The following is a 15757-nucleotide window of genomic DNA, read 5'->3' on the forward strand; positions in this document are numbered from 1 at the left end:
GATTTTATTTTATTTTTTGTTATTTTATACTTTTCCGTTAGTTTTATCAAACTCTTATAATTTAATAAGCTAGCTCTTAACTTCTATTTTTCAACTTCTAGCTAATTTTGTTGAACATAGCCTAACTCTTGGATGAATATATTTAAAGTTTTTTATTTTTATTTTTTTGGGCTACATATAATTTGAAGTTTGGAGTCATGGAAATGGATGTAATGTGAAACATATTTTGAATATTTTTTATTAGACTTAATATACATATATATATATATATATATATATATATATATATATATATATATATATATATATATATATATATATCTTAGGGCATTTACAACATAATTGCTTATGTGAGTTGAAAATAAGATGGGTTGTTTAACAGTTTCTATTGTTGTATCATTAACATGCTCTTTCTTATATAATCAATGTTACCTTAACTATTTTTATCAATAAAAAAGTATTTTCAAAGCCAAGAATCAACTGAAAAAAGAGAAAAATTAAGTTAAACAGTCACTTTAATAACTTTAGCATTGGAGTAAATTTTTGTGTAGAATTTTTAAATCTATATGACATTGTAGATCAAAATTAAAAATTAAAGATAAATAACCTAAAGTAACTATGTATTGTTAACGCTTTTATGTGAAGTTTTCATCACATTAAATGCACTATAATTGCACTAAGAGCATCTACACCATGGTTGCTTATGGAAATTGCTTAAAAATAAGATGGAATAAGATGGGTTGCTTAACAAAAGTCATTATTGGAGCATTTGACGTGACATTTCTTATATATACCCCATTGCTTAAATATTTTTTTTTTATCAATGTGTAGAGTTCTTAAACCTATTTACATAATCGAAACTAGAATCGAAATCAGATTAGAATGCGAGAGGAATCAATCACAAAATAAAATTCATTCAACAACTATCTATCATTAATTTTTATATAAAATATTTATAATTTGATGTTCCAATATGTTAAATTACATTAATAATTTATCAAAATATATAACATCTTTCTTATATGTCATGGAAATAATTAATAATTACATATTTTTTAACAATTTTTTTAATGTATAAAAAGATATTTCATCTTATTATGAACTTTAGTCTTGTTACTAAATTAAATAAAAATATAAAGAAATAAAAATACTGTGGTGTGATGTCTTTCAACTTTTATTGTTATTGACAATGTCAAAGCTCGTCATTAGAACGATTGTTATTGTGGATTTTCATAATTCGAAAATTATAACAATCTTCAATCAATCCAATAACAAAGTTTTTATGAGATTTGAAAAAGCAAGATTTCCTTCGATTGCAAGAAATTAGAGTTTAACAATAGTTATAGATATTAACAAAGCGAAAAAGAAAATTGATTATGTAATAACTAAAATTTAATAAAATATAATATTTAGATAAAATTTCTTAAAAAAGATAAAAGTATTATTAATTTTATATTTTTTAAAAATTAGGAGATAAAAATCGATTATATAATAACTAAATTTTGATAAAATGTAATATTGAGATAAGAATTCTTAAAAAAATTACTATTAATTTTATAATTAAAAAATAAAGTTAAGAGATAAAAACTAATTATATAATAATTTAAATTTTAAAAAAATATAATATTCAGTTTTAAATCAAATTTATTTAAAATAAATAATACTAATCTAAAAAAAATTAGGGGAGGCCAAGGCCACCCTCCTTAGAGTTGGATCCGTCCATGCCCTATGTACTATTGGATCCCACTAAGTTATAAGATAGACTAAAACATATTTTTTATTCTCCTAAAATTAAAATATATAAAATATGTCATAATTTGATGAAGTTAAAATTAATTAAAATCAAACTTATTGTGTTAAATGAATATGTAGATCAATTTTACACTTGTCTAATCCTTAAGTAAACATTTATTAAACACACAGGTTCGATTTTAATCCATCTTAACTCTGAATTAAATTATGATATTTTAATTTTAAGAAGATTAAAAACACGTAAAATTTTTGTAATGACAAAATTGGACTTTACTAATTTTGTAAGAATGACATAATTTAGCCTTTAAGATAAATTACTTATTTAAACAACCATGTAATCTAAGTATATTAGTAGTGTTTGCTTCAATCTTTTTTTTTAATGTTGTACATGTGTAACCTCAATATTTTATAACAATGTAACTAAATTATTGTGTTAGTAGACTTTAATTTTCTTTATGGATCAACCCATGCCAACTCACCCATAAGTGAGATGGGTTATATATATTTTCGAACTCACTTATCCAAAAACTGGTCAACATGCCTCAACTCATTTTTGGTAGAGTGCCAATAGGACATGTTAAAGTGGACTAAATTGATTCATTTTGTCAATCCTACCCCTTTCACATATAATTGCACAATGTATTAATTGTAAATAGATATAGGTGTTAGGTATATACTACTTTGTTGAAAGCTAATGAATATATACTTAGCACGTAGTAATTTTTTTACCTAAAAGCTATTTTTTAATATTATAAATTATAAATATTTAAGAGGACGTTAAATTACTTAATTAGTGTATTTGAAACAAGTAAAGGTTAAATGAAATGGTGCAGGTAGCTAGCATCAAAATTTGAGCTCCTGAGTTGACCTTTTGATCAACTACGTGGTAATAAATAATATTGCTGTTATTGGTCTCCTACATGAAACAGACCCCAGCAGCAGGGGCAAAGGCCACACCAATGACCAAAGCCATTTCCCTCCTTCTCAGTCACTTTCATTCACATGGACACACTCATAGAAGTTGGCAAAGCACGCGGTCACTGCTTAAGAGTAATGGTTTTGTAAGGAGAAGAGCCTCCTGATTCCTGGCCTGTCCTTCTCCTACACTTTCTAAAAACTCTTGGATGGGAACCATTTCTCTTAGTTCGATCTAAACTATTAATTCATCAGCTTAATTTGCATCATTTATCTTTTTTTCACCTTTCTCTCTCTCTCTCTCTCTCTTTTTTTTTATTATCTTGGCACATCATATATCTTGGCTTTTGTCGCTAGCTTTTGCAGTTTTGCCTCAGTGTAATAACTACTTGGGCCAGCAGGTTCAAGGAACCTAGAAAAATAGTATCATAGTTATATAAAATTTAAGACAATTTATATATAGTCAGATTTAATGATATCGTTTCATGTCTTTCATCATTATATATAGTATACACGTAAGACCTAAATTTAATTATTCTGTGCAACCTTTCTTCATATATATATACCGCATTTTTATATTTTTATATAAATAGATTCCTCTTCCCAATCGACAATGGGAATTTGTCACTCATACAAAACCCTCTCCTAAATTATCTATTGATCTCTCTGAACACACATTTATTAACTGAGTCATTTCATGTTGCTAAATATCAGAGATCTCACAGTCCTTGACAGTGATAGTATATGTATTCATTCATTAGAGAGTTACTCACTACTACTCAATGGACAGTGTTGATGGTGATACAACGGTGTTTTCAGCTGTGACGTGAAAGAAATATATATATATATATATATATATATATATATATATATATATATAGTTAAGGGAAAAATTGTCTTTCTACTTAATTTCCCTGTAACATTTAATTAAAGTAAGCATTACTTTATACAAGTTGAGATACATATTTTGATCAATGTGCACCCATGTTCCCCCAGTCATACATAGATATAGGTTTGGAAAAGGAGGTTTTCAGATGTACAGAAGTAGTAGTAATCTTGAAAGTTTGCATGAAAGTGTAGACAATATACACCTATTGGAGGTAATTAAAGTAAAAGGAAAAACATATTTGGCGCAAACTCTTTCTTCAGTTGAGCTGATTATTTAAATATAAATATTTATGGATAAAAAAATATATAAACTCTTGAAGAGTTTCTCCTTAGTCAATGAGGGACTTTGTTCCCATATAGAAGCTTCAAAAACACCTACTAATTAAATTCACCAAAAATAAAACCCCTGCTAAATGCTAAATCCTTTAAATAAGGAGGCTTTTGAAAAATACGTTAAGAATAATATCCGTTTAATTAAGAACTTAAAAAATTAATTTTTCAAACTCAAAAGTATATTTTTCTCTCTTACATCGAAACTCTAGCTAGCCAGTATAAATTTCGAAGAAGCAATTTTCATCTAATTACTATAGGCTCTCATGTGTATTTATAAAAATGTGATTCACCAACGTCTGTGATTGATATATCTAAGTAATAAAGAGCTTGATTCTGTTTAATTAGATAAAGTCTTAGAGTTTAATTCTTGCGTGAATAGTTAAAATATGTGCTGGAAGTTCTACTCCTTTGAATAGGCTCATTAGCTAGTTTCAATTCAGATTAATTTGTTGAACTCTTGTGAATAACAAGGGATGACATGATCTATATTTTTTTTTCCATAAAAATTAAATATAATATCAGAGAATACATTTATATATTTTGTTTAATCAATTAAGTTAGACCTAACTAATACTTTATTAGCTATATAAAAGTTGAGGAGTTATTATTCTAGGTAATGTCTGTTTTTTTAAAAATAATTATTAAATGTTAATCACTTGGTTGTTTATTACTTTTGTACAAAACAATGGATATCTTCTTTTTTTGAGAAAAAACAACAACAATGAATATCTAAGTAACTAAATAAAATTTAAAGAAATAGCTTTTTAATGTTTATTAAGTAACAAGATATAGTTTTCGCAATTCCATTTCAATGCAGATTAATTAATTCTTTGTTTTCCATTTGTCAAATTATATAAATATATATAAATGCATATAGTTATTGCAGAGATATATATAGTTGGGTGTATAGTCTGAACCGAATTGACTCTACCTATTGTAAGAGTGAGTGGTGATCGAGAGAGGGCAGAATTATACGAGATTTAGGGCAATTAGGGGTAAGTAATTATGTCATCATTATACATTATATTTAGAAACTCCTCTCGTTAATTTCATTACTTTTTCTCTGCAATAGCTTGCAGACAGAAAGATAACGCTGGGCACATAAAACTAAAAAAACCTTGAGAAAGAGAGAAACAGATCGACAACAGTACGTCAAATTCATCATTTTCTGTTTCTGCAAACAAAAACTGAATACTTCCAATGGACCATCTTATCTCAAATGATAAAGTTCTCTCTGAATTGAAAATTTAGGGTTTCTTAAATATGATCACAAATAATACCATGCTATATGTATTTCTTGTTTTTTCAAGTCTGATAAATTTGTATATAAAACTAATGTCTCCAGTTGGGTGCATAAATAAATTTTCAACTTATTATTTAATTAGAATGTTCATATATATATATATATATGTGTGTGTGTGTGTGGGGGGGGGGGGGGGGGGGGGACAAGGTTTTAACACCACTTAGGGTTTTGAGTTTAAAGTTAGTTCTGCTTTTGACCAGTACTAAACAACGGCAGTTGCAGTGTCCTGATGATGAATGCCTCAATAATTTAGGTGAAGATTCCAATTTTGTAGATATTTTGAAGGAAAAAGCTGAAGGCTCTTGTTCCTTGTCTCTAGCTCAGGCACACAAAATTTAGAAAAAAAAGATTCATGATGTTTTTTCTTTTTTCAACATTGGCCGGATATAACAATGAAAAGCTAGCTAACAGGCTAGGATTTTTCTGGTGTCATTTTACTAGACATATATATGTTTTCTAGAAACATACGCGAGTGTGTTTTTTAAAGGTAAATGTTGTTTTTTTTGTTTATTTTAGGTGTTTTAAAGGGTAAATATTCTCTGTAAGGCTAAATAAGCAACATTAGTTGCATGTTAGATTTTCTCTTTTCCTTGTTTGCCTGGAAAAGTACTCTTATAGCATATAACGGCATACACAAGACAACAACCTAAATAGGAAACGGTTTAGATATCGATACTACAGTAGTAGGCCAGATTATTCGACTAACTGGACCATATACTAATTCTAACCTGCAAAAGAAAACGCAGGAAATTAAACTTGGATAATAGTAATTATTAATTAGAAGCAACTAATAATTAATCTTCTAGTGCATGTACATATATATGAGACATTGATTACTTATATGCATATCTTTTTGGAGAAGCATATGCATCTTAATTTTGTGAAACAACTAGCATATATACATATATATAATTAGATAACTAATTAATCAAACTAATTGTTAACAGTGTGAACTCATGCATACTCCAAATTGTGCTGTGTGCAAATCTCACTGCCATCTGCCTGTGGTCCCTCTCTTTTCTTCCAGCTATAAGTTGAGTGGATGCTTTTAAGAGCCTAAGTTTATGTTGGTCCCTCATCTATTGCGCAGCTATGGATCTATCATCTAATACAACAGATCAGACTCCAACAGCATACATCATAACTTTTGAAATATTTTTTTTTTTACTTGCAGTTGATATAATGTTATTAATAGCTAGCGACAAAAATATATATATTACACTATTTATTTTGTCACTTATTTTTCAGAGTTCATATTGAAAAACAGACTAGAATATATTTTCATCATTTTCTTCATATAACATTTTAAAAACAGAAAAATATAAGAAATACATTTTGTAATTTTGAACAAAAATATATATATGTCTATTGAAAAAAAAAAAAAAGGAGAATTGAAGTTATATTTGTACAAGTTTTTATACAATTAAGAAAAAAAAAGAGATAAAAAGAGAACAGAGAAAAATGTAAATAGATAAATGCTATAACAGAGATAGAAAAAAGACGAATAACATTATATAAATTGCAATATAAAAATAATATAACTCCTAACAAAATGAAAATAAAATATTACAATATTAATTATAACTTAGATGAGTTTCTTCCACAATATCCTACTTTAGGCTGTTAACTTATTTCAGCAATTGGTTGCTAATATATAAAGGAATCTCTCTATATAATGGAATCAAATATGTGTCTCTTCAATGTAAAGAAGAGGCATATGAACAAAATAAAAAACTACTAAAGGAACCGTTCAAAAAGCTAACTACTAAAAGAGGGAGAGAGAGTTATTCGTTAATTGGTCATGAACAAGGCTAAAATAAGGAACAAGTAATTACAATCATTCAATAACTTGTTCCCCTTTGACGGTCTCTTTCCCTGTCCTGATTAAAAAATAAAAATAAAAGGGGAAATTTAGGGAAAGGGGAAATTTTTAAAAGCTTTAAAATAAATAATAACTTTAAAGCATGGGTAGTTAATATTTGAAATAAACTGAAAATTTTAATATAAAAAATAAAAATTTAAATGTAAATAAAGTTAAATTTTAAAAATTTCAAATCTTAACATAAGAAGGAATTTTGGCGCAAACAAATATCATCATAAAATGAACACTTAATCATTTCAGAATTTCAAAACAAATATAAATATAAATATAAATATTAAATAAAAGTGAAGTCACGTATCATAAAAATAAAAGAATATTAATTAAGATTTCCTTACTATTAAAAAGTGAGAACTTAAATTTATAATATAAGAGACGATTAAAAATATACATCAATTCTCTAACAATTTATGCGGAATTTTGTTTATTTTCTTAACTATAATGAGGAATTTATCAACGGGAGTTAATCCAGTAAAAAATGATAAACCTCTAACAAAATTGTAAACTGCAGTTAAAATACTGACTATATAAAAAGCACCATATATTAGGTGTCTGATACCTTAAGTAAATTTCTCTCTCAGAAAGGATAAAAATGCATTTTGAGAGTTTTTTTTTGTTAAAAATATATCTATCGTTGCTAAATAAATAATGCTTCAATTTAATTTCTTTTCTTTTTAATTAAAAGAAAACTCAATGTCATAAATGAATTAAAGGTATTCTTTTTCCTAACTTTTATTCTGCCACTAATTTGTCCAGTCGGGCTAGCTTGCACAGGCAGTCGTCCTAAATAATAAGTCCGGCAATAAAGCTTTCTATAATTAATAATTAGTATAAAACAAACTCTTAATTAGTTTAGTCTTTTAAAATTTGGTGTATTATGATATTAGTTATTTTAAAAATGTTCTATTTTAAATTAATTCTTATGTGGCCACTAATTCTTTGATGATTTTAGTCATCGAATTAATTTTAAAAATATATAAATATATCATATACATCTTCGAAAGGAATTATAATAAATGACACAGAAAATATAATTTTTGCAATATTTGTATTTTTTAAGTGTAGGAGTAATTTAGTGATAAATTTTTTACTAAAAATTAATGTAATGGGACTCCAACTTTGAATAACTAAATTAAAAATTTAGTTATGATTATATTTGTAACACTTAACAATAGTCATTATCAAAGCAGTGATTATTCATTGTTCAACAAGTGGTGTAAACAAATTGAGGAAGTCAAGATAAGCAATTTGGTCAACGTGTCATTTGACAAGGATGCCACATGGTCAAGGTGAACTAATATTTATTTATTTATTATTATTATTTTTTTACATTTACACCCAACATTATGATATGCTGTAAAATTCTAACCTTTTTCTCTTTACAAAAATTCTCAATTCGATGCAACATTATTATTCCTTTGCAGGAAAAAAGGTTGAAGTCGAAACTTAAGGTCATCTGCTCACTTAATTAACATTGAAGACTTTGTACGAAGTTTCTATAATTTCTGCTGTCTCCTCTCCATTTTTCTTCTGTATATGCTGAAAAGTTTTCACCATTTGGCACGCAGCATCGTCACTTTCCTCGCTCTCACGTAAGTTCATCTTGTAATATCTCACTTTTGATTATCACCATCCCTTGTTCTCATGCTTCTAATCTTTTCAGTGAAAATCCTAATCAAATGCAGAATTTTCCCATCAAACTCTTGCTTCTCGCTTCGATTCAGTTTCTTAACTATCAATTGAGTGACTATTTGCCCTAATTTTGGAGCAGCATAGCTTCAGTTAGTCATGTTGAATTGGTAAAGCTGATTTCAGTGTAGAACTCTCCACTATTTTGTTTCTTTCTGACCCTTACTTTTGACTCTCTAATTTGTAAATCTTTTCCACAAATACTCAACAATTTTAGATTATATAATTTGTTGTCATAAATATTAAAACAAAAACTGCATATATAATAACAACACAAAAATGTTTATGGTATATTTATAACCTTTTTTTTTCCATTGTTTATCAGATCGGGTCGGTGAGGAGATCGAAAAGGTTAGTTTTATTGGATGAAATCAAGAAGAAAATCTATGAGATAATAATTAAGTAGCATGATGATAGAAAGTTCAAGTAAAGTTCATGGAGCCAATAACCAACAAGAGGGTGATGATAACAACATTAAAATTGAGAAGCTCTCAAAGGCACCCTCCACTTCCTCCTCATCAAGATCATGGTCAGCATTCAGAAATCCAAGAATTGTGAGAGTGTCACGTTCCTTGGGAGGAAAAGATAGGCACAGCAAGGTTTGCACCATTAGGGGACTGAGGGACAGAAGGATTAGACTTTCTGTTCCCACAGCAATTGAGTTATATGATCTTCAAGAAAAGCTTGGACTCAACCAACCTAGCAAGGTGGTAGATTGGTTGCTTGAAACCACCAAATCTGATATTGATAAGCTTCCACCACTTCAATTTCCTCACTGTTTTGCTCATCATCACCAACAAACCCTACTGCCAGGTACCTCTCAGTTTTCTCTTGGAGGCTTCTATGATGCTGCTGCTAATGGGGGAAATGAAAACCACCTCATGGCAACAAAGTCAACTAGGTATTGGGATATAGATTCACATTCACTAAATAATGGTAAGGATCTAGTTGAAAGTGTGTCAAACTCCCTAAAAGGAAAGAGCTGGATCAAAACAAATGAACAAGAAAATCATCAAGATGGAGGAATTGGTGGTAGTAGTAGCACTCATAACAATAGAGAGGAATATTCTTCAGCTCATTATAAGCTCTTCCCTATTGGGACAACTACTAATAACTCTTATTTACCTGGTTTGTTAAACAATGGCATGACACATAACTCATCCAACCACCATTCTGAGCCTTCAAGTCTATCTTTATCCCACTTTGGAAGCCATGGATTGTTTCCTTCATCACATAATGCCCATCCAAGCAGTTGCAGTGGTGTGCCATTTTCATCTTGTAATTTTTCTGCAGCATCATCTGGTCCCCAATTGCTTTTCTGTCCACCTACTTCTGCTACACCAGCATCTGCTTTTTACTCAGTGGAAAGTGATCCAAGACAATCCAACAACAATGTTCAGATCTTTAGCTCAAGTTCCCAAGTCATGATGCCTCATCCTCTCATCCAATCTCTTCATTCAACCAATTCAACTCTTAATCGACGCATTCCAACATCATTTAGTTCCAAACTTCTTGATTCAGATAACAACAATGATCGTAGCCAACCAAATAAGGGTAGTAGTACTACTCGTTCTTGAAGCTCCTCATCGTGGTTCCTTCCTGATGCAAACGATGTGAATAACTCTTAATCCTGGACATTCTTTTCATCAATTATTCAAGAGGCTAAAGCACATGATTTAAATTTTCTCACTCAGCCGTGAATGTGAGTTTTGTAGGTATGGCAATGCTATACATATACAATATTTATATTTGAACTTTTAAGTAATCGCTGTGGTTGCAGCTATTAATTATTAGCTAGATGTCTTGTTGATTAATCGTCCGAGGTATAATATAAAATAATCTGGAATAGTGTTCATGTGCTCATTGTTAGAGATATATATTATATAAAATTACTCGCGTGTTTTTATCTAATAGTTTAAACGCTTATGGTATGGTATTAGCTTTTAGACCAGTCTCTCTATATAACTGAGTGTTACAAGTTTTTATATCCACTTCATCATAGGTAGACTTGTATTATCTACACTACAAATCCAAATACTTATTGTGTCTCGGGGAGTATTAAAGGTGTAAATCATAAAATTATTCACGTGTTTTTGTTTAATACTTGAATTCTTGTTGGTTCATGACAGTATGACACTTATCTGCATGCAAAACCAATTTAATTAGCTCGTGCCTGTATAGTTTAATTTTGGACAATAATACTTTTTCTTAAATCTCCCACGACCAATAAAAATAAAACATTTTATCTAATCCAAAACTCTCGCCCTTAAAGTGTGTTTACACTCTGTAGAATATAAATTTCAACATGATATTGTATTGGGTCAACGTGAAGCCACCAAATGAGAAAGGACTACTGTTAGGTCAGTGTACTTAGAGGAAGGTTGTGAATGTCAACTCTTAAAGGGGTAACAATGCTAGGAATCTCATATTTTGGGTTGGGGAGGGGTACCCTTGTACTCCATCTTTCATTAACATATTTTGCATTATCGATCGAAATGCTATGAATCCCGTATCGAGTACAAAAAGTAGCTAAAACTGGTATTTTTTAGACTCGCATCTAATGAGCTTATCTCATATGCTACTCTTTATGTGTAAGCCGTAACTGTACGCAGGCATGACACTATCTTTCACAGCCTCCAATAAGCTAGAATTCAATTGGAATCACTGTATACTGAACGTAGTGTAGTTTGAAAAGGGTACAATTAAATAAATAAATGTAAGTCCAAGACAGATATATGTATATATGATTAATGTAGCTTGATCAGCAAATAAACAATATTGTTGTTGCTTCAACTTAATTAGTACGTACTACACACTTAACAGTCCTCTCATTTCATGTAGTATATATATGACAGCTTTAAAGGCTAATTAATCAAAGCAGCTCTTATAACCAGAAATTTCCAAATGATTCCAAGCGTCTTTGAGCTTTTGAACTTTTTCTACTCCTAATATGTATTGCTTTTTTGCACGATTTGACCAAGGAAATGTTCAAAAGACACGGGATACCAATCCCAAGAACGCTTCTCTCACTAGTACACATGCATGCACTCACATCTAATTAAGCTTTGTTAGAATTGTTATTTTCAGAATATGTCACATTAAAATTAAGCCCGCTGAAACCAAGGACATATGTATGATGATATACGATTAATTGATATATGAATGCAGAGGCTAATAGTAAGTAGCTAGTTATAATATGTTAATATATGTATGTGCATCAAATTTAGGTGTTTAATTAATTTCGTCAGTTGCATTATGCACAATGCAAATTGGTTTCTTTAGACAAACTGTGACTTCAGACACTATACATTAAAAGGTAAAATCAAGTCAGACTTTTGTATTCTGAAAGTAATATACCTTGAAAACATTCGGCAGATGGAGAATGACAAGAATAATTCCCCACATATATATGCATGTATGTGATGGTTTTCTTTGCAACTTTAACGGATGCTGCTTGGTTATTTTGTTGGTTTGTCATAAATCTGTTCTTGGTCCTGATGCATGGTTTTTTTTTCTTTACTATCTAAATGCCACTACTACATGGAACAGATGAAAAGGCGAAATAGATTGTGTGCCTTGTTTGGAGTTATTGTATTAAAAGCAAGTGCGCGCATGGCTAGAGGAAGATTGCAACTTGTAAGCCAAGTACCTTTTTTTTTCATTATTATTAGGAGGCCAAGGCTAAAGGCTTTCTCAAACTCCACTAAAAACCACTAAATATATACATTAATAATTTCTAAAATCTCAAATTCTAACAAGGTTTTCAATTAAATCACGTTCTAATCTTGTCGTTCGTCGTGATTGTGGACATGGATTTTTTATGTGGACAATTATAATTAAGCAGTCTTATCGTCGCAACTATAAGCTGAGATCACTAAATCGCACATATACCTTCAAACAAAGCTCACTATATAGTAGTGGGTTCCAAACCTCACTATATATATGGTATGCTCAACTATGGGAAACAAATTAAATGCTGAAAAATATATGTTGAAATTAGATGCAAACTTAATTGGTAGTATCTGACCCTTAGCATTAAAATTAAAAAAAAAAAGTTTTAATGAAGACAACTTTAAAAAATAATTTTTTATAGATAGATGGGGCCTATATATTTACTTTTATTTTTATTTTGTGTTTTTAATTGTTTCTTATTTTCAAAGATTTATACAGAGAACTAAATGAAACAACTTTTGAACTTAAAATAATATTACACAGATTTTACTTTTAAATTTAATGCACTTATTTTTTAACTTTAAAATACTTAAACAATAAGACTAGTAAGCCCTTGTCAAATGATAATTTAATCTCATATGCATGCAACTAACCATGCAGGCCAGACATGATAGAGACAAATACAATGTACAAAGGCTTATGGAGGTGCAACTAAACTCAGCCATCAATGAAATGTTAATTAATTACCAAGGAAATTAAACATCTATATGTAATGAACTCAAAAAAATTGAAGATAAAGATGTTACAGCCCTAATTAAGCTCTCTCTCTCTTAATTTGTGTACATATATAGTGGGGAAATAGGAAATCCTATCTAGCTTCATTCATCTTAATTTGTACCCTCTTAAACAGCATATTGATGCAGGGCATGGAACTGATAGAAGCATTCCTCCTAACACAAAGTGAAAAGGTGAGAACATGTTTTCGAATCGGCGGTTTCTTCTGACCATGAAAAGGAAGCAACATAAAATCACAAGCAGAGGTACTGATTTTGAAAGCAGTCTCTCCTCCCTGTTGACGATAATAATATATCACAAGATCCAAGATAAAATTAAAGGAGACTCAGTCATTGCTGCATCGAAGAAAAAGACAAAAAGTTTTATATGCCAGTGGTCCCGATTCTAAGGTTTTAAATTAACTAAGACAGAAAATGGGAAAACAATTAATTAATACGACGCAGTTACATTTATAGATATATGATTTTATTTTCTCACAGAAATTAGCAGTGCCAGTGGAGTTTGGTGTGTCACATTACCCTCCACTTAATTTATATATACTAGTATTATATTGGCTTTGCTCAGCTTGCAATTAATTACTACTCCACGTACCCTCATAAAGATTCAATAAAAGTAAGAAAAAGTAATCGGAATTAAACGCAACTTTTGAGGTAACTACATAGTAGTAGGTATGGTAAAGGTTCTGTGACTAATTTGTAGGAAGGTGTTATTCAATTAAAAAAAATAATAGTAATATTTCTAATTTCATGTTGTATGTGAGGTGTATATATATGGATGGCTTTGACCGAGTTTGGGTCTCACTTTGACAAAGTATGTCTCTTATTGACTGAGTTTTGAGTTGTACCGATGGCGATTCTTCCTTCCGGCATTCGAGATAAGTTGACCGGTTGAGTATACGTGAAGGTACTCCAAAATTTAAGTTAATGGTAATTTTGGCAGAATGGTGATGAGTAAAAAATGTGTATTAATTGTTGATGTTGGTTGAAATTTATAAGGTGTCCACAAGGCCCAGCCCAAGACATTTTAGAGGCAATGCATTTTTGTTTTTAGATTATAGTATGTGTTTGATTATGAGTTTTGTTTCCCTTGACTCATGTCAGGTTCAACGCTACTGTAAGTAGCTTTCACGTTTTTTTTTTTTCAATTGAATGTAAAAAACAGTATTTCATAGGCACATCAACATATTGAACCAAACATGCTAATAGTGTTGACTCCAATCAACATGTACTTAATAATTTGTGCTTACCCTAGTGGTTGTGGTTGGATGGATTATGCTTCAAGCCTAATCTGGAACAATTATCCCCTAGCTTGGGCATATATAGTTATATACTCTTGAGTTTAGTATGTATAGTTTCTACTTTTTGTATCTAGGTCTTAGCTTAATTCAAGGTGATCGAATGAACATCTCGCATCACTATGTATAAGTTGTAATGCACTAGTTAACATGACATATGACATCAGTTATTGAGTCGTGCATCTATCATGACAATTTAAATTTTTTGGCTAATGTATCATTTTAACTTCTAGTTCTGATCATGAGATGAAAAATTAAGTCGGTTTTACCTTATAATAAAATTGTTTATAAATAACTTCTTGTTCACCTTTTTCCTTTTCTCTCCCTCTGGAACCTTCCCTTCTTCTTTCCTTCAGCAATACCATATTTTATTAATTGTTTTTATTTTTAAATACACTTAAATAAATTGACAAAATAGTACGCGTGATGGAAATATATAAAAACAAAAATCTTGTTGTAATCATAAATAAAGTTCAATTTTTTTTTTGTGTGATTATAAATAAATGGCTTTTTTGATATATATCATTCTGTAGTTCAATGAGTATATTTTCTCTTTCAATTCGACCTTTACCTCTTAATCTCTCAATAAGACTTACAAACCCTTTGAGAGATACTATCACGTAATAGTATTTGTTCTTAATTTTATATAACATCAACTGAATTCAAAGAATGATAATACAACACATTGACCATAATCCATATAGAGTTATAATACTAAACTGTAGAAGGAAAAGCATGAGTATATAAATCTGTGTGGCTTTGTAGCTATATAGTGTTGCATGAACTTTGTAGGCGTGCAGATGAGTACACATTTGCCTAAAGACAAAATATATGGGCCCTGTAGTCCAATGTTACCTACTGCTCTTCTTTCTTTTGTTCCCGCTCGAAAAAGAGAGAGAAAAATGTGAAATATCTTTTAAATCTGTAAAAAAAACCATTATGAAGCCCCCGGCGAGGATCGAACTCGCGACCTTTCGCTTACGAAGCGAACGCACTACCACTATGCTACGGAGGCCATTTAATATATATTGTTAAATTGTTAATAAAGAACTATTAAATTTTACCTCTCTCAGTTTTCATCTTCGCAAGTAATTGATTCGATACAAAAATTATATAGGCAAAGTAAAATTAAATGCTCATTAGTACGAGTTTATTATACAAATTTTGGATAAAAATGTATTTAAAACAAAATTAGGCCTAATAACTTCTTATTTTAATATTTATCTAATAAAAATAC

At 29.8% G+C, this 15757-nt stretch overlaps 1 protein-coding gene and 1 non-coding gene across 4 annotated transcripts; one reads left to right on the forward strand and one right to left on the reverse strand.

The window, feature by feature from the left end:
- Positions 1-8457: 8457 nt before the first annotated feature.
- LOC102670246 (transcription factor TCP17) lies at positions 8458-10667 on the forward strand. Of its 3 annotated transcripts, none has more exons than XM_006600526.4 (3): positions 8458-8662; positions 8734-8869; positions 9085-10662. In XM_006600526.4, the coding sequence occupies exon 3, from the start codon at positions 9167-9169 to the stop codon at positions 10334-10336; it is 1170 nt and encodes a 389-aa protein (XP_006600589.1). In that variant the 5' UTR covers positions 8458-8662; positions 8734-8869; positions 9085-9166; the 3' UTR covers positions 10337-10662. The 3 variants fall into 3 exon arrangements, with proteins under 3 accessions (XP_006600589.1, XP_006600591.1, XP_006600590.1); XM_006600528.4 differs by having other exon boundaries at positions 8756-8869; XM_006600527.4 differs by lacking the exon at positions 8734-8869 and having other exon boundaries at positions 9085-10667.
- A 4796-nt stretch (positions 10668-15463) lies between these two features.
- TRNAT-CGU (transfer RNA threonine (anticodon CGU)) lies at positions 15464-15535 on the reverse strand. Its single transcript has one exon. It is a non-coding gene; the product is annotated as a tRNA-Thr (tRNA).
- Between the last annotated feature and the right edge of the window lie 222 nt (positions 15536-15757).

Source organism: Glycine max, chromosome 17 (genome assembly GCF_000004515.6).
Source record: "Glycine max cultivar Williams 82 chromosome 17, Glycine_max_v4.0, whole genome shotgun sequence".
Taxonomy (NCBI): Eukaryota; Viridiplantae; Streptophyta; class Magnoliopsida; order Fabales; family Fabaceae; genus Glycine; species Glycine max.

Coding starts and splice junctions, on each gene's coding strand:
- LOC102670246 (XM_006600527.4), top strand. CDS start 9,167: ATGATGATAGAAAGTTCAAGTAAAGTTCATGGAGCCAATAACCAACAA.